The sequence below is a fragment of the Onychomys torridus genome, chromosome 10 (genome assembly GCF_903995425.1).
Source record: "Onychomys torridus chromosome 10, mOncTor1.1, whole genome shotgun sequence".
In the NCBI taxonomy this organism is placed as follows: Eukaryota; Metazoa; Chordata; class Mammalia; order Rodentia; family Cricetidae; genus Onychomys; species Onychomys torridus.
This window is the reverse complement of record NC_050452.1, coordinates 71,588,262-71,606,362: the sequence shown is the minus strand read 5'-3', so window position 1 is coordinate 71,606,362 and position 18,101 is coordinate 71,588,262. Positions and strand designations below refer to the sequence as shown.

At 51.1% G+C, this 18,101-nt stretch overlaps 1 protein-coding gene across 1 annotated transcript; it reads right to left on the bottom strand.

The window, feature by feature from the left end:
* Positions 1–658: 658 nt before the first annotated feature.
* Gfi1 (growth factor independent 1 transcriptional repressor) lies at positions 659–9,177 on the bottom strand. The gene is given in 8 exon segments (XM_036200189.1): positions 659–837; positions 3,359–3,524; positions 4,373–4,510; positions 4,645–5,132; positions 6,537–6,719; positions 6,992–7,157; positions 9,027–9,152; positions 9,154–9,177. Coding segments are annotated over 8 exon segments (1,470 nt in total).
* Between the last annotated feature and the right edge of the window lie 8,924 nt (positions 9,178–18,101).

The window sequence follows — 18,101 nt, the reverse complement described above, 5'->3', positions numbered from 1 at the left end:
CTCTGGCTCCCTAGTACCTGGCATGGCTCCTTACTCTGATAACTTGTGGTCAATAAACACTTGCTGAGTAAACGAAGGCCAGCTTGTCCCCAGGAACTGACACACAGTCCCACCTCCTCTGATGGCACCACAGAGGACCGCTGACTCCCTCTCCTCACCAAGTCCACCTTCTGACAAGCTCGATGGTGATCTCAAAGGAATGCAGCCCCTTCCCTAAACCAGTGTCTGAAGAGAGGAAAGGGGTCAGCGGGCTCCCCTGAAGAAGAGTAATGCTCATTCTTTCTAAATAAAGCGTCAGCCAGTGTCCAAAGTTGAAGAGATGATGCCTGCTTTTAGCAGCTGCCCAGAGTTCTTTCCTGCCTGTGAGATAGGGCAGAAAAGGGAAGGGCTGGGAAGGACAGATTACATTTGATCCCCATCTTCAGCTGTAGGGAAGCCCAAGGCCCAGACAAATGCTGTGGTTCCCACTCTGGGCTGACCTTTGAAAAGAGAGTTCATCTCCTCCAGCAGCTTTGGGAAGGAAGGGGAAGGGGGCTAGCCATAGTGAGCTTTGCACACTGGACTCGGGGGCTGAGAAGGGGCTGCAGGCAGGCAGGAAAGGCATCCTCCGCAGTAGTGTTCACAGCTGGCGTCGGCGTCACGCAGGTGACCGAGTGGCTCATTTGAGTCCGTGCTGCGTCTCCCGGTGCCTCCTGAGGTCCACCTTCCTCTGGAAGCCCTTTCCACACAGGTCACAGCCAAAGGGCTTGAAACCCGTGTGCTTCCTGCTGTGGGTGATGAGGTTGGAGCTCTGACTGAATGCTTTGCCACACACCTGGCATTTGTGGGGCTTCTCACCTGCAGGGATGGAAGGACCAAGGGCAGGAAGTAAGAGCCTATGATAAGGCTGGGAGGGACCCGTTGCTACCCACACGCTCTTGCTAGCAGCTGGCTAAAAACCTTCAAGACGTTGGGGGGTGCTGGGCTACAACATGAACCAACTCCTGGCCTGCATCTCGGTACCCGTAAAACACGGGCGCACCAGGTGGAAGGGAGACTTTTTGAGTGGAGGCTCCCAGCCAAAACTCTCAAACGGTTTCCTGCTAAACGGAAACTGAGCAAAAGGCCACGTGCCCTCCCCAGCTGAATCCGCCCCGGAGGACATGCCCGCCAGACTTTTAGAAGCACAGGGCCCCCAGCAGATGTTCGGCAGGAGGTGGGAGGGGCTGCCCTACAGACCCTATGACTGCTTTCGTCAGAGGAAGCTTTCAAATCTTAGTTTCCAAGTGGGTGTTGTTTTGTGTGGCCAGTGAAGCTGTCTTCTTTCTTGCTCTTGAAGAACACAGGTTTGTCCAATGTCTTAATTTTCTAAAAGCCACAGTAGAGCCACAAATCATTTCTTATGATTGTGTATTCTTTTCTGCCTTTCACTTTCTTCCTTTTTTTCGAGGTTTTAAATCACAGGATTCTCAATATACCAACAACTCTTCACTACACATCAGTAGATAACAGGCACCAGAGGGGGAAATTTTAAAGATAGGTCAAAGGAAGAAAACCAACAGCTTTTGTCTTTGCCTGACTTCTGCACTGGTTAAACTTGGGGTAAATGAACACATTACCAAACAGTCCCCTCATGGCTTTATGGTTGGGAGTTGGCCTTGGGATAAAACAAACAAACAAACAAACACAAAAAATGTCTGTCTGTCTGTCTGTCTGCTTGTTTTTAAGGAACCTCCTCTGTGTTCTTCTTCCCTCTCTCTTCATACTTAAGATTTCCTGATAAAACCTCACCCAACAAAACTTACCCTGTCCCTCTGGAATCAAACATATTTGAGAGATGAAGCTAGCCATAATACAAATGTTTAATTAAAGGCTTAAATGTGCCATTCAGTCAAGATTCTAGTCGCATTTTGATGTGTCTTAAATAACTAATGAATGGAATTTGGGGACAGGAGACATGATCAAAGGGGACTTTTCCTGAGTTTTCTGATACAAATGTCTGCATTGTCCACAAATGTTTACAAACATTGATTGTGGGTTCCTGGAAGGCACTGTGATATTTTATTTTTTATGTATTTATTTACAGTTTTTGTTTTAGGATTTTTGAGACAGGGTTTCTCTGTGTAACAATCTTGGCTGTTCTGGAACTCAGTCTATAGACCAGGCTGGCCTTGAAATCACTGAGATCTGCCTGCCTCTGCCTCCCAAGTGCTGGGATAAAGGCATTCAACACCACCTCCCAGCTGCTTACTGATCTTTATAAAACACAGGATATTACTATAAAAGCCCTAGCTGCCCTACAGTTCATTATGAAGCCAGGGCTCGTCTCCATGTCCAGAGATCTGCCTGTCTCTCTACCTCCCGTGTGCCACCACGCCCAGCTGTGATTTGATTTAAAGGAATGTTCGTGTCCTTCGGTAAAGTCAGAGATATGGTCTCATGTAACTGTCATGCAGACAGGAAATGTTCTTAGTGCAGAAGAATCACTTTAGTTCACAAGCCTCTGCATTAAATGTGCCCATCTGCACCTGAAGTGTTAAGGAAGGAGCCCAGGCCGAAAGCTAGAGCATTGAAATGTACTCAAACTGACTTGGATAGATCACTGGATGTCTGGACAATAAAAACACCTCATGGGTTGAGGATTTAGCTCAGTGGTAAAGTGCTTGCCTAGCAAACACAAGGCCCTGGGTTCAATCCTCAGCTTAAAAAAAAAAAGGACCTCATTTTACTTTATGGAGCTACAGGAAAAGGCCAAAGGGAATGGACACTCTGAAACCTTTGGTTATTTTAAAGCATTATAATAGCTGAGGAACTGTCACCATTAGGGAACACAATTGTTAATGTTTTGAAAAGAACAACAAATAACGGACGTTTCCCATATTAGCCAACACCCACAACTAAAGTCTAATATAACAAGTCAAGACTATATACATTTGAGAGCTCAGACCAACAGACCTGGACTTGAGCCTCAGGTGACCCTGGATAAGTTATACGATCCTTCAGTGCCTTGATTTCCTCATCTCTAAAATGGGGCTAAAGAACAGTTCCTGTCTCTTAGAGTTGTCAACACAGACTTGGTAGAAAACTTGGTAGCATTTGCCTTTCTTTTTCTACCCAAACAAAGCAAGCTCTTATAAAAATGGCGAGTAGATGCTGTACATGAATCCCCACAGCTCTGGTAAACATTGACAGTGACCTTCTGGGAGGGCTTGATGCAGCAAAGCTGTTAACATAGAGGAAGATACTCCTTCAGACCCAATGCCAAACCAATGGGGGCGGGAGGGGGGGCACTCATCTACCACTGGCTGGAGCCAGAATATCAGAGGGGGGCCGTGCTGGTCTCCAAGCGTCTCCTAGGAGCCCAGGCCCTTCGAGTCACCTGTGTGGATGAAGGTGTGTTTCTTCATGTCTGACTTCTGGTGGAACCTCTTGCCACAGTACTGACAGGGGTAGGGCCTGGTGTCCGAGTGGATGAGCAGATGTGTGGACAGCGTGGACGACCTCTTGAAGCTCTTGCCGCAGATCTTGCAGTCAAAGCTGCGTTCCTGTAGAGGGGAAGGAAGGGAGAGAGAAATGCATTGCCCTCTCTGCAGTTGCTGACCTCATTACCACGGACAAACCTCTCAAAGCCAGGAGTCCTCTGATTCTCCCTCCCTCCATTTAGTTTCGGTCGCCACCCATCCTTCAGCACCTACTTATTAACACGTTTTCTACCAAAACACTTTTCAGCCACAACCCTCCACACCCCAGGGCAAAGGCATAGCTCCACCCTGCATTTTTGACACCCATTGGCAGATTTCTTCACCCTCCTCAGCAGGACCTTAAGCCACTGAAGATGCCCCCCTAGTCACCCTGGGTTTTGGAGGAGATGGCCTGTTGTCACAGGCACTTGGGCAGTATTTGTCTTGTCTTTAATCACCATACACGCATCCGTCAAGGACCTCGCGTGCTACATGATTCTCAGGTGCCTGAAGCTTTGGACAGTTACTTATAAACGAACGAATGAACGACTAGCACGCACACTGGACGTTGTATGTGAGCTGAGACCCTTCCTTGCCAGTCAGAGAGGATGATGAGGACATAAACAGTAAAGCCAATGCATGAGCAGCAAACAGTGGTCCAGCAAACCTTCCTCATGCCCAACACAACTCCACCTCTGGAGGCTCACAGCGGTGGGACACCACAGTCTAAGACTGCTGCAACCCCGGGCCCTGTATCACCCAAGTTTCTCCGGGCACCTACATCAGGGCAAGCAGAAGGGGCAGCAGAGGAGTCCGGAGGCAATGGGAACGTGGCTGGTGCTACACTGGAGACCAGCTGGGAGGTCCCCACTGCAGCGTTCAGGCTGGAAGGTCCCCCACTGCAGCGTTCAGGCCCCCAGGGCCCAGCTTACCTGAGAGTGCACAGCCTTGTGCTGCTCCAGGCTCACCGCGTGCCCGAAGGTCTTGCCGCACATCTCGCACGCAAATGGCCTCGTGCCGCTGTGGGACCGGCGCACGTGCACCTCCAGCCCGTGCGGGGTGGAGAACACCTGGGGGCGAGTGGGGGCCAGGGAGAAGGCCGCTGAGGGGGGGGGGGGGTGTCTCGGGGTGTGGACGCTGCAGGGCCACGGGCTGGGGAGGCGGGCGCAGGGCTGACGGGGCCAGGGGCGCGCGGGAGCCTCACCTTGCTGCATTTGATGCATTTGTAGGAGCCGCCGCCCAGCAGCAGGCGGGTGCACAGCAGCTCGGACTCCACCTTGACGCCCACGCTCTTGTCCGCGTGGATCTCGTGGCCGCGATCTTGGTACAGCCGGCCGCCTGCTGCGCTCGGCCGTTCGTACACCCCGGCCGCCGCAGGCCCGAAGTCTCCGTAGAGCCCCAGGCCCGCGCCGCTGGTGGCTCCGCCTGCCGCGCCGCAGCTGCCGGGTGGGCCCGCACCGGCTGCGCCCGCCGCGGGCTCGGGGCCGTACAGCGGGGCCGGGTGTCCCGGGTCGGCGGCGCGCTCGCAGAAGAGGCTCAGGCCGGCGCTGCGCTCCAGGGCGGTGCACTGCCGGTAGCTCTGCACCAGGTGCCTCAGGTCGGACCCCGCCAGGCCGCTCCACGCGTAGGGCTTGAACGGCAGGGTGTAGGACTGAGCTTCGTCCAGGGACCGGCACAGCGACTTCTCCGAGGCTGCGGAGGCACAGGGGGCCGTCGGGTGAGGTTCGAGGTTGCTGGGCGGAGGCCGCCCTGCCTGGTCACTACTGTCAGGCTCCTAGACGGTTAGAACGCTAAGTACCCCGGACACCCTGGGTAGTAAAACTCAGGGCGGCCCGCGGGGCCTCCCCGGCCAGTGGCAGGGCAGCAAAGGGATGCTTAAAATGACAGAGGGTGAGAAGATGGGTCAGTTCGTTGTGATGATGGTTCTCTGGCTGGAGCCCCGTCCTCCAGCTACCTGCCAGTCCTGTTGGGAAAGACGCCTAGAACTTAGGCCGAGGGTCCTGCTTCTAGATCCCTTCAAGTCCCCCACTCAATCCTTTTTTTCCTTTTTGCTATAAATGAAGAAGAGGGGGAAACCCACAAAACTTTGGTCCGAGGCTGTCTAGAAGTATCAGACCGAACAAACTAGACCGGCTTAAACTCTCAAAGCCGTGAAGTTGTTTAATGTGGCTAGCAAGGGGCAGCAGACAAGGCTCCAAGTACGCCCATCCCTGAGACATTTCTGATAAAAAAACATTTTACAGTTAAGAGTTAGCCGCCACCTTCAGGAGAACTCCCACCCCCCAGCCCCACACACGTGAATGGTGCTAAAACTGGGTACTGGATACATATGAGTAAATGCACCCGCACACTCCATTCGGGCTTGCGGGACCGCTGGTCACACGCTGCCAGGAAGAACCCTTTGCTTGCGGGGATGGATGAGCTATCTTTTAAAACCAGTACCATGACCTAAAAATAATAACCAGCTCTTGGCAGAATTTGGATTGATCTGCTCCTCTCTTACTTTTACCCGGACCCGAGACACTCCTTCCTACTTAACCCTAGTCACGTGGTTTGCAGGAAGCTCGGTTGCTCCCTGGAAATGAACCCGTGTATGTGTACGCTGGCCCCTTCTTGGACTTTTTAAGCAGAAAGGTGGGGGGGAGGGGAGATGAAACTTTCAAAACTGAGCCAACGGGCTGAGATTTCCCTCAGCAACCTCGCTCTCCAGTGTGGCACCCAGCTCTGTCCGGCTCAGACTGCCCAGGTGCCCTGTTTGAGGTTATTCGTGCCTGCGTCCTGGATTCTGGGCTCTGACACCTTCTGAACAATGAATTCTGGTCAGAAAAAGAAATGCCAGCCAGATGAGAGGACCGACCGGCTCTTTTGTCGCACCTGTCAGTTCCAGGCAAACGAATTAAGGGCCCAGCCTGGAGCCAACAGCCTCGGAAGGAAGCGGAGGACACTTAGGGCGAGGGGTCCCGCACAGAGAGGCTGGAAGCCCCCCGTCCTCGTAGGACCCGGCTCCCTAACCAGGCTTCTCTTTGGCGGGCTCCCCACTGCGCTGCGGGGGGTCCCCGATCTCTGCCCCAAGACCTCACAAACGGGGGTCCTTACCCGGGGACACCGAGGGAGAAGGAGGCCTCCAGAAGTCCTCGAACTCGGAGCTCGGGTCACAAACGCTGCCTTCGCAGCTGGTGGGCGACGCGGAGGCTTTGTCGTGAGCTTCGGCTAGCTGAGAGTCGGGGGACGAACGGTCTCGGGGCTCGGCCTTCGCTTGGCCTGCGTTCACAGGGTCGTCTGCGGGCAGGAGTCGGGAGAGGAGTAAACCCAAGGCCGGCTGAGCTCAAGCCGGTCCGCCCTGGAGCCGCGGCCTCCTCCTCCGTCCACCGGGACCCAGCCGCGACCCTCCCACATTCAAGGGCGGCGGATGAAAGGCGCCGGCGCCTCGGGCAAGCTCGGCAGAGCCACGCGAGGAAACAAGCCCCGGGCACCCGAGGGCCGGGGCAGCCTCCCCTGGTCCTAGGGAGCGAGGTGGCAGCCGCCCCTCCCGGCCCCTGCGCGCCTCGCACCTGCTCTGCCGGGCGCGGGCACCGTCTCCAGGCGGAGCGAGTAGTCCGGCCCCGGGGATCGCGGTTGGTGGTAGCTGTGCGCCTTCTTGCTCTTGACCAGGAAGGAGCGCGGCATGGTGGCCGGCGGCTGGAGGGACGTTTGGGACCCGCGCTCGGCCCGGGCTGACTCTGAGAGGAGGAGGAGGAGGGCAGAAGCGGTGGAAATGCGGGTCGCCACCGACGGCGGCTGTAGACCGCACCCAGCCAAGGGAGAGGACGGACGGGGCCCGGGAGAAGAGAGGGAGGCCCGCGGGAGGAGGGGCTCGGCCCCCCGGCGCCGCGCTCACCAGGTGGCACTCGGACAGGTGGCGGCGAGTCCCGGCCTCCGCTGCCACTGCCGCGGCTCGCTGGTAAAACCTGTCCCCCCACCGCACCCCACCCCACCCCACCCCCCGGCTCTGGCTCGGGTCCCTTGGCTCGGCCCTGCCCACGCCCCAGCCCCTCCCCTGCCCTAGCAAAGCTCTCCCTTGGCTCTCGGTAGTCCGCAACTGGTCCGTTATCCCAACGCAACCCTGCAATGCCCGCCGGGGCCCTCCTGGGCTGCGGGCAGCGCCTGGATCAGTTTAGTTTGGGCGGTAAGGTGGCCTCGGTGGTTGGCACCCGGAAGCGGCACGGAGCCAAGACCTCCAGGAGCCCCGGGACAAACAGAAGCGAAAGAGGGGCGTACTAGGCAGGACTGAAGGACTGTGTGCAGCCGAGGCTGGAGGAGAGAGGCAGGAAGCCGGAGGGACAGGAAAGTGGGGGGGGGGGGGGCAAAGGACCAACACTTGGCCCAGGAGAAACGCCCACTGGAAAAAGTTAGCCTCCAAACCAGCGGTGGTGCGGTGGTGCGGGCACTGGCCGGGGAGCGACCGCTGTGAAACACCCCAGACCCCGTAGGCCTCGCCTGGGCCACCAGGTCCCGGGAAGAAGCATTTTTCGATCCGCTCACCAGTTATCTTGTCCTAGGGACGTTGAGTCTGAACTGCGTGTGCACAGACTGCCAGTCCTGCGGCGCCCCAAATCCGTAGAGCATCAACGGTAATTTAGGGAGCGGGCAAGAGGAAACCGGAGCGCGCGCGAGCGAGCAGTGGCCAGGAGGCCGGGGTCCGCCAGCCAGCACGACTGAGAGCTGGCGTCGCTCTCAGGAACCCCCAATCAGTTCACCTAATCTCGGGTCGAAACCTGACCCCGGGCGGGAGGCGGGGCTGCCACTGCGTCCCAGCTCCAGGTCGGCTCTGGGGGCCCCCGACCCCGAGGAGGCCTCAGTTAAACGAATCTGCCTGCCTCCAAGGTCCAAGGCGATGGGGGGGTCGATTCCCAAGCCCGCCTGAACGGCTGCGGGGGGGGGGGGGGCTTGGGGGAGCTCAGAGACCAGGGCACGGGGAAGTCCAGGCTGATGTCCGCCTCTGGTCCTTGGGCTTCGTGCGGTTTAGACGGCGGGACCCGAGCCGCTTCGCTCCCATGGAATGGCACAGAACACACCTGACATCCCCACTCCAAGGGAGTCTAGGGATCCCCGCTCCAGATCCCCACCCCTAGTGTGTGGTCTTCCCCGAGGAGTCGGGAGAAAAGTATGCTGGGAAGGGCTGCTAGAGACCTAGACTCCAGAGGACCTTGGGGCAAGCCTGTCACACTCCTTGGTCAGGTTCCAGGACCCGGGCTCTGCCGCTTCGAATTTTCCTGCACCCCCTTGACTGACGGTACAGCCAGACGCTCCAATCAAAGGACCGTTCTCAGAGCAAAGCATGAAGAGAAGGAAAACAGGAGCAGGGCTCCTGGGGGCCTCGGTGACGCTCAGGCCCGCGCTGGCCAGGAACAAGACCCGTGGGAAGCAGAAGGGCTGTGTGATCCCGCGCTGGGTCTGCGCGTCAGCAACCACGCAGGACACGGTAGACACGTCCCCGCTCCAGCCACAAACCTACGCCCCTCTAGCACCCTGGAGGGCTTTGCTGGTTCCGGGTAGGAGGGGTAGGGGGGATGGCGAGGCCCAAGGCCCAGCGCGTGGGAAGGCAACCGCGTGCTGCAGCTGGCGCCCAGGGGGCGGGGCGGCACGCTCCTGGCACCGCGGCCCGCCAGGCTTCCCCTGGTCATCTGAGGCCGGGAATTAGGGACCTGAAGGCAAGGCGCTCAGGAGCCTGGCTTCCAGAGCCCAGCTGCCGCCACATGCCCACCAGATGGTCCCTTCCCACGTGGATGCCCTATCTAGCTTCCACACCGTGCGCCCCTATTCCAGATCCTTCCCTCCACGGGTTTGGTGGTTTCAGAACCCAGCCCCCGGAGCTCTGCAGCAGGTGGGGACCCGCCAGCGCCCTCGGGACGTCCCCACAGTGTACCAGTCCACCCCCGCCTGGGCAGGAGGCACAGCGGTTCAGCAAACCTACCTGCGGGGTCAGGGCGCGGGCACCGGGCTCTGAGAGTGTGCAAACTGAATCTTGCTTTCGGGAGAGACTGATCTGTCTTTCTGACTTTTTTTTTTTTTTTTTTAATCTCCTTCCGAGCTCAGCCCCCAAAACCACAAACTTCACTTCCTGAGCGTTAGAGGCGCTCGCTAGCCCTCTCAGACCAATCCCCATCCCCCAGTGGGGCGCCGGGCCACGAGCCTCCTTTGCGCAAGGGGTCAGGAGGCGACGGGGGGCGGGGGGGAGTATTCTTGCGGGGAGCTTCCTGGGCACCCCTGCGCAGCCCTCGCCATTTGTTTGTCTGTGGGGCCAGGGGTAATCTGTGGAGGACCCGAGAGGTCTGAGTACCCAGCACCAGAAATAACTAGAAAGAAAATCGAAGTATTCTTGGCTCCTGGAGACTTCCGCAGCGAGAAGTCACAGATTCAGGACACAGATTGACGGGAGCGGAGGGCGCTGGGATCCCTCGGCTCGCACTGGGTCTCCCTGGCCCTCTGGCTGTGGGCACCCCAACCCTGTCGCCTGCTTGGGCAACGTCGCCCCCGGATCGCGGCCGTGAATCACCGGACCCCGGTGCCGCCGGCCTGGAGCCCGGCTGGTGGCCACCGCGTCCGCAGAGCGAAACCTGCGCGGCGCCCCGAAATAGCTTGTTATGGAAACACTTGAGGATAAATACGCCCAACGAAGCTGAAAATACCTTGACACCCAATCCCAGAGGTTTGCTCATTTCCCTTCGGATTTAGGTAACGGTTAAATTTGGAAGAGGTGGGCGAGCGCCGGGCCGGCGAAGAAGGGCCGGGCTGGCGGCGCGTCCCGCGGGCGCCGGTGGCATCGGTGGGCGCGTCCTCCCCGCCCCGGCCCCCGCCTGGCGCTAGCTTCCGGTGGTCGGAGCTGCGAAATTAAAGGCGGTGCGGGGGGCCGCGGCTCGCCTGAGCCCTCCCTGCGGGGCCCAGGCTGGAGGGGGAGGAAACTGATTTGGCTCCTGGGGCCGCAGCCTGGGGGACACTGTCCCGAAAGGACAGCCCCGACGGTGATTGCAAAGTGAGGACTTCAGAACAATGCCAATGGAGGCGTGGAGTTAATTAACACTATTGATGGCGCGGGGAGGCGGGGTGCTCCAACTTCACTATTCTGAAAGTAAAAAAAATAAAATACAGCCACTTGAGACTGTATATTATGTTGTGTGGTAGTATGTGCACAGTGCACACTCGGTGCCTTCACCCCCTCCTCTCTTGCAGAGGTGAAGCCGCTTGAGCGCTATTTCGTGCACTATAATTCTGCAATGAGACGCGGGAGGGCTAAAGGTGTCCCGCAGATCTTGCAAAAACCAACCAAAATATGTTCACGCGTTTGTCTTGTCGGTTCTTTTGCCAAGCACGTGACCATGAACTAACCCTGTTCTATAACTATCAGATTTTAGATTAATCCAAAATTGTTATAAGGAAAAAAAGACCTTTCTTTTCTTTTCTTTTCTTTTTTTAATTTTTTTTTTTTTCCAGAGGTGAGGACTGAACCCAGGGCCTTGAGCTTGCTAGGCAAGCGCTCTGCCACTGAGCTAAATCCCCAGCCCCAAAAAAGCCCTTTCCATAGGGAAAAAAAGTGATATTTTCACTGTAAAATGTGGGAAATGTTTGGTTAGCATAGCATTACTTCCCGTGTTTTAACAAACTGGGCATCTTATCTACCTCCTGGGCCTGTATCGTTGCTATCTACTAGGACACACATCCTGTCTGCTAAGCTGCCCTCAGGTACAGCATGCTCAACACACCCTTTCTTTATAGGTGAATGCAGAGGTATGCTAGCTTAGAAGGGCCACACGTACTGAGTTAGATAAAGGGAAATCAGGCATATAGTAATACTTTACTTCTTGCATGCTTTGTCCTGTTGTGAATATCTCAGAGCCGTTCCAAAGCAAATCTTTCCCTTGTTATCTTGTATTATTTTTGACAATGGAAAATCAACATTTTAGAAGAAAATGACAAATGTGACAAAATTGAATTTGTTATTAATCAAATTACCAAAAAAAAAAAAAAAATGGTGAAACTGTTTTTTCCTAGAAGCAAGCGCAAAGTCAAATTTTCCCAGCCAGGCTCTGTGACTAGTCAGCAGCTTAGTTACTTAGTTACTTCGTGCTGCTGGTGGATCCAGGAAGGCTCACTAGCACCCCAAGCCACACTGAAGCCATTGCCTTGACTAACCTGGGGGCCTTACTTTCCATTTGCTGTCAGTAGCCTCCTGGGATTTCTGACTTGCAAATAAAACTGGGAGCTGGGGCAGGGGTTCTCTGGAGCGGGTAGGAGGCAGGTGGCATTGAATCAGCCGCATAGTTGTATGATTAATCTAAATACACATTAAAGCAGTTAACATTTGTGAGGAAAGGATGCCTCTGAGGTGTGTGTGTTAAGATAAGGATACCCACACTTGGGGAGCATAGGAGGAAGGCAGGGAGAAGGGACCCAGAGAAATGAAGGGGTTTACTGGGAGCCAGACCTGTCTGTGATGTTACAATGTCACAATCACCTCTTGCTTATTTTATACTAAACAGAAGGTTAAGAAAGTATCAACCTGCCACGAGCTTCTCTCTCTCTCTCTCTCTCTCTCTCTCTCTCTCTCTCTCTCTCTCTCTCACACACACACACACACACACACACACACACACACACACACACACACACACACACACGGAGGGAGGGAGGGGATTCCTTCATCTTCCCTCAGAAACGGAGATCTAAATGGAGAACAAAAGGTACTTGAAAAATACATTTACTACTTTTTCAAGCAATTTACTGACTTTTTACAAAGTAACATTAATAATGTGCCTGCAGATGCCTAATGCCAAATGATTTAGTCTTCCAAACATTTCAGACGTCTGGCCAGACTACTGTTTGTCTGAAAGAACATCTCATATCTATTGATAATAAAGACGGTGAGGATCTGGCTCCCAGAATCACTTCGGTGCACAGGGGGCTGAGGCAGGAGGGCCACAAGTAAAAATTTAGACTTAGTTTCAAACAACAAAAGATTTGAGACATAAAGAAAAGTAATGAGATGATATTATTCATCACTGCTAATTTTTTCCCTAAGATCTACTGCTGTTTATGCTCTGCCAGAGGGCTTGAGAAGAGTGGAGCTGCTCGCACTCCCAGCATGCATTCTGGTACTGTGTGCCTCTCTGGAGTAGCTCAGAAACATTATGAGAAGGGGGAAAGACTTCATGCCTTTTGAAGGCAGATGTGATTATCAGTCTCTAGTCTCCCAAAACCAACCAGTGACCCTGGGCAAGCTAGCTCAACTTTGCCAGCTTTTTTCCACCAGGAAGTCAAGACCATCAGCCTGCACTGCAGAGTGGGGCTGGGAAAGTCCTTTAATGTCCTGTCTTCACAGATGCCTGTGGGGAGTGAGAGTGAAGGCCACGTGCTGTAAGAGCACCCGAGGCTTAAGAAGATGTGTAAAAGCAGTTTAAAGTGTATTACGTGCAATCTGATAAGGAACAGAATAAAACCCAGTCAAAGAACTCTCCAAGTGTTTTTTTTCTCCATTCTTGAAAAAAGAAAGCAATCTCATAGCTATAACTTCAAAAAGTAATAGCTATAATTGTGTGTTGTTTATACTAGAATATTTATTATATACAACACAAACTTTTTAGAGTTAAATTTACTTAAATTAAAAAATTACATTAAAACATTGTATAGTATATTATTGATATGTATATATTTTATGTGTCAGCAAAAATACATTTTTAGACTATAATAATCCTCTATCATTTTAAATGCTGTAAACAACCTGTTAATTGTAATTTTCTTAACCACTCTTGCCTAAGCATTTAGCGTTCTCTCTCTCTCTCTCTCTCTCTCACACACACACACACACACACACACACACACACACACACACACACACACACAAACATTCAATCTGCATTACCCATTCTATTCCTCATAAGTTCTCAAGATCTTCTTCTTCTTTTTCTTCTTCTTCTTCTTCTTCTTCTTCTTCTTCTTCTTCTTCTTCTTTTCTCTCTCTCTCTCTCTCTCTCTCTCTCTCTCTCTCATTTTTAAGTAATATGAGGTAAGTTTTCTTAACACTGTTTGCCACTTCACTTTGTGCATGGTGCTAGGAATGAACCCATTTCAAACTCTTTCTTTAGAATCTATTTTTAAGAGTGGAGTTTCTAAGTCCAACAGTGAATATTTGAATGGCCCTTGACACATACTAGAAGTGTTTTAGGTAGAATCTTGGGTGATACATAAGTCAAAGAATTCATAATCAATAAAGAGCTAAAAGACTGTGAAAGCCCACTGTAGAAACCACTGTAGAACTGGTCTTTATTTTAGTACAAGTGTTTGTTATAACAGTGACCACACCCTGTCTCTGGTATTAAAAAAGAAGCCTATTGGATTTTTGTCTTTGACTAAGCCGTCTTAGTGAGTGAGTCAGAAAGAATATAAAGTGCATGTTTTTTCTAAAATATTTAAATTCAAAGAAATTAAATACGAAGTGACAATTGTGTGATGCCTGAACTTAGACATCAGATAAATAATTACCCACAGCAAACCCCACATCCTTCAGTGGAGAAGGGTGCTGGCTGCCAAGCCAACACCTGAGTTTAATCCCTGAAACATACATGGGGCAAGGAGAGAACTGAATCCCACAAATTGTCCTCTGACTCCCACATGTTCCTACAGTAAACAAATATATAATTAAAAACCCTCCTTTTATGAGCAGCAACATATCAAAGTAATATTCAAATAATGACATCGGTCAGAATATGATTTGATGGTCATCACTCATGGTCAACAGGCGATGCAAAAGCCAGAAAGTGAGCTAAGGAGAAATTCAGCAGTAGACAAATTAATGCACCACGTCCACTACTAGTGAGACCTGCCCTCTTCCAATGTTTTCACTGTGTGTCCCCGTGCGTGTGCATGTAGAGGCAGACGCCTTTACTCCCTGAGCCATCTCGACACACTTGTCCCTTCCCCTTTTGTCCTTTGTAACATAGAATCAACTTTTATTTGCTGATAAATCTTAGCCTTTTCCATTTATAAACCTTACAATTAGTTTGTCTAACAGACCCTTCCATGACGCCCCCCTTTTCCTGGACGAGTTTTTACTATGTAGCCCTGGTTGGGCTGGAACTTACTCTGTAGACCAGGCTGTCTTCAAAATCGTGATGATCAGCACCAGTCCCAGGTGTTGGTGTTACAGGATGAGCCTCCATGCTGGGCAAGACCCCATCATGTATCAATGCTATGAATCTTTGAAACATAAAGACAAATGTTATTTTCCTTTAATAAACATTTTCTGACTGGTATGTTTAAGTCTCACTACTTTATAAAATATGATATCACTGAAATATGCATTTTTACACCACAGATTTCACACATCTGAAGGGGGGTGCTGTTAGCTCTGGTGTTCAGCATTTATGGGTGAGCATGGTTCCTGAGGGGAGACTGAGTAAGTAACATATCACCGCACATGTGGGCTGAACAGTGTGACTCTTATGGAAAGAGACCCAGTGTGAACTCTCACGGAAAAAAAGTCAATTTTATTTAGTGACTGGAAAAAGTAACCAGAGAAAAAAAGCATTTGTTTTCCTTTCTAGATTTCATCACTTCCTCTAAGGATGTTTGGTGAAACATTGTATTCTAAATGAAAGAGTCTAGGGATCTTAACTTAAAAAAAGTGACTCACAAAGCCTAGTTCCTCTGGAAGGCATGTCTGACCCGGTATCTAGAGATGAGGTAGAAGCTAGGGGATCTGAGAACTTCCAGGCACTGCTCAAGGCTGGGGATCAGCCCTGTTGAACTTCCCTTGCACCAGGTGTACCTTCGGAAAGGAGGACTGGAACAGAAGGACTTGGGGCCCAGTGGCCACAGATAGATGCAGCCCCTCACTGCTCCCACTGCCCTTTGTGTCATGAGAGGATGTCTGCTTGTTCCCCAAACAAGGGATCTAGCAGTTCTGTTTCATGGATCCTTATCCAAGAAGTGGTCTAAAAGTCCTGGTTTGTGTATCCCCCCCCCTCTCTCTCACACACACACCTGTAAACATGTGCATCTTTATACTTTTCTAGTTCAGTTAAAAAATTAAAATGACACCTTTAATCCCAACACTCGGGAGGCAGAGCCAGGCGGATCTCTGTAAGTTCGAGGCCAGCCTGGGCTACAGCAAGATCCAGGACAGGAACCAAAACTACACAGAGAAAACAAAAAAATTAAAATTAAAAAAATAAAATAAGAAATAAAATGACTTTTTAAAGTCCAACAAATTCTGCTAATTCAAAATCTCATTTCTTTGCACCAGAGTAGAAAAGGTTTATGCTCAAAGTCATGTGGCCATCATGAGCTTGAGAGGGGATGAGAAGGATATGTGGAGGAAATTTTTTTCTCTGCTCCCACAAAGACCCCAGCCACACAGGCTTATTCTATCTACTCTCAACAGGTCAGAAAATAATAACATTAAACTTCCCAAAACAGCATAGCTATATGATAGAACATTCTCTTTGTTACTTTCTTTGAAAAGAAAAAAGTGTCTCATGAAGCCCAGGCTGGCCTCAGATGAGCTGTGTACCTGAGGATGACCATGAACTTCTGATACTCCTGCCTCCACCTCCCAAGTGCTCAGATTGAAGGTGTGCACCACTATGGTTGACTTTATTTGGTACTGGAGACTAAACCCAGGGCTTCATGAGTGCTAGGAGAGAATGCTACCAACTGATCTCATCCTGAACACCAGGAAAACATTTGCTTTCAAAGTAGAGAAAAGAGAAAATGTAAAACATACACCCACTATTCACTATCTTAGTTCAAACACTTAGGACATTTTTGAGTGTTGTCTTTGTAAAAACACCTAGATACATATCTCATACACTGTGACTATGTTATATACTTGTCCATCTAGATGATGTGCTGGTATTATTATTATTACTGGGAGGTTATAGTCTCTCTTTTTCCACTATAAATTATACTGTGCCTTTAAAAAAGTGTGCTTGGGTTTTTCTGAAAGTAGAACTTGAAAATATCAAATGTTGTCATTTTAATGGGTCTCATTATGACGTTTTCATGCTTGTGTGTGATCTACTTAGATCATTTTCCTGCACCTGTGGTTCTCTCTCAGCCCCCATTGGTCCCTTCCTCTTCCCTCTTCTCTCCCTACTCTATTCTCTTGTCCTAATTCTGCATCTGAGAGAAGACATTCGATGTTTGTCTTCTGAGTCTAGCTTCCTTTGCTTAATGTAACTACCTCCCACTCCCTCCATCTTTCTGCACGTGACATAGTTTTATTCTTCTTTATGACTGAGTAATAGTCCATGGAAAAATAATAACACATTTCTTAAACTAATTGATGGAAACCCAGGCTGATTGCATAACTTGGCCACTGTGGGTGTTGGATCAATAAACATGCATGTGTAAGGTGTCTCTGTTTATTCAGCAAGTTGTTGCCAATACCTGCATCCTAAATCCTTCCCCCTATATTTTATTGTTTCCAAGTTTGCTAAGGTCTTTAGCCCATTCAAAAATGAAGTGAAAAGTAGATATCTTAATGCCAGTCATTTACACGTTTGCATAAAGAATTCCCAGCACAGTGTGTTAAAGAGGCCATCTTTCTCCCTCCTCCCTCCTTCTCCCTCCCCATCCTCCTGTCTTCCTTTTTTGTACATTTATTTTATGCACAGTGTTTTGCCTGCATGCATGTATATGCACCACATATGTGCCTACAGGTGGCCGTGACCTACCTTCATGTCTGCCTGTGGCGGTACCATGCTGGTTCTGTCATTATGAACTCTGCTGCATTATCCAAAACTAAGTCCTGGGATAGCTCCAGCACTACTTCTTTTGTTGCTAATGGATTTTGTAAACGTTTCAGACCGATCACCAGGAAACAGTGTCTTCTACGTATGACTAGCCTTATGCTTACACGCTCACAGCAGCTGTGGCTACCTGCTGGCATCAAGCCAATAATTCCAGACTGGCTGGGAGAGGGGCTCACAAGGCTCGCCTCTAGCTGAGGACCTGTTGGCAATCACTGGCTCCCGGAGGAGGGTCTCTGGGCCCCTGCTAGGCTTCCCATGCTCCAGTGAATGACCCACACACTTATGGGCAGCACCAACACTGTGTGTGTGTGTGTGTGTGTGTGTGTGTGTGTGTGTGTGTGTGTGTGAGAGAGAGAGAGAGAGAGAGTTAGGAATGGGATTTAGTAGGACAGGGATCTAGAAGGAGTTGGCTGGAGTGGACCAAAACATACATGTATCCACCAGGCAGTGGTGGCACATGCCTTTGATCCCAGAACTCAGGAGGCAGAGGTGGATTTCTGTGATTCGATGTCAGCCTGGTGTACAGGGCAAGTTCCAGGACAGCCAGGCAACACAGAGAAACTTTATCTCAATATTTATACATATACATATACTCTTAAAGAATAAATTTTAAGATATTTTTAAAAGGTTGCTCACCAGAGGTGAGTGCACTGTGGGATCAGGGTTGAGACCCCCTAAGGTCTATGAACACAGACCGCTGAGTCATTTTCCTGAAGGCACGTACTTGCTGCACCTCTTCCAGGAAAGATGATTAATCTCAGGGTGACTGAGGGGCAGCAGAGTATGGTAAAGGTGTAGGCATTGAGCTAGGCTGGTAGATGCTGGAAACCATGGCTTTGCCTCTTTGTGGCTTGGTTTCCTCCTCTATAAGCAT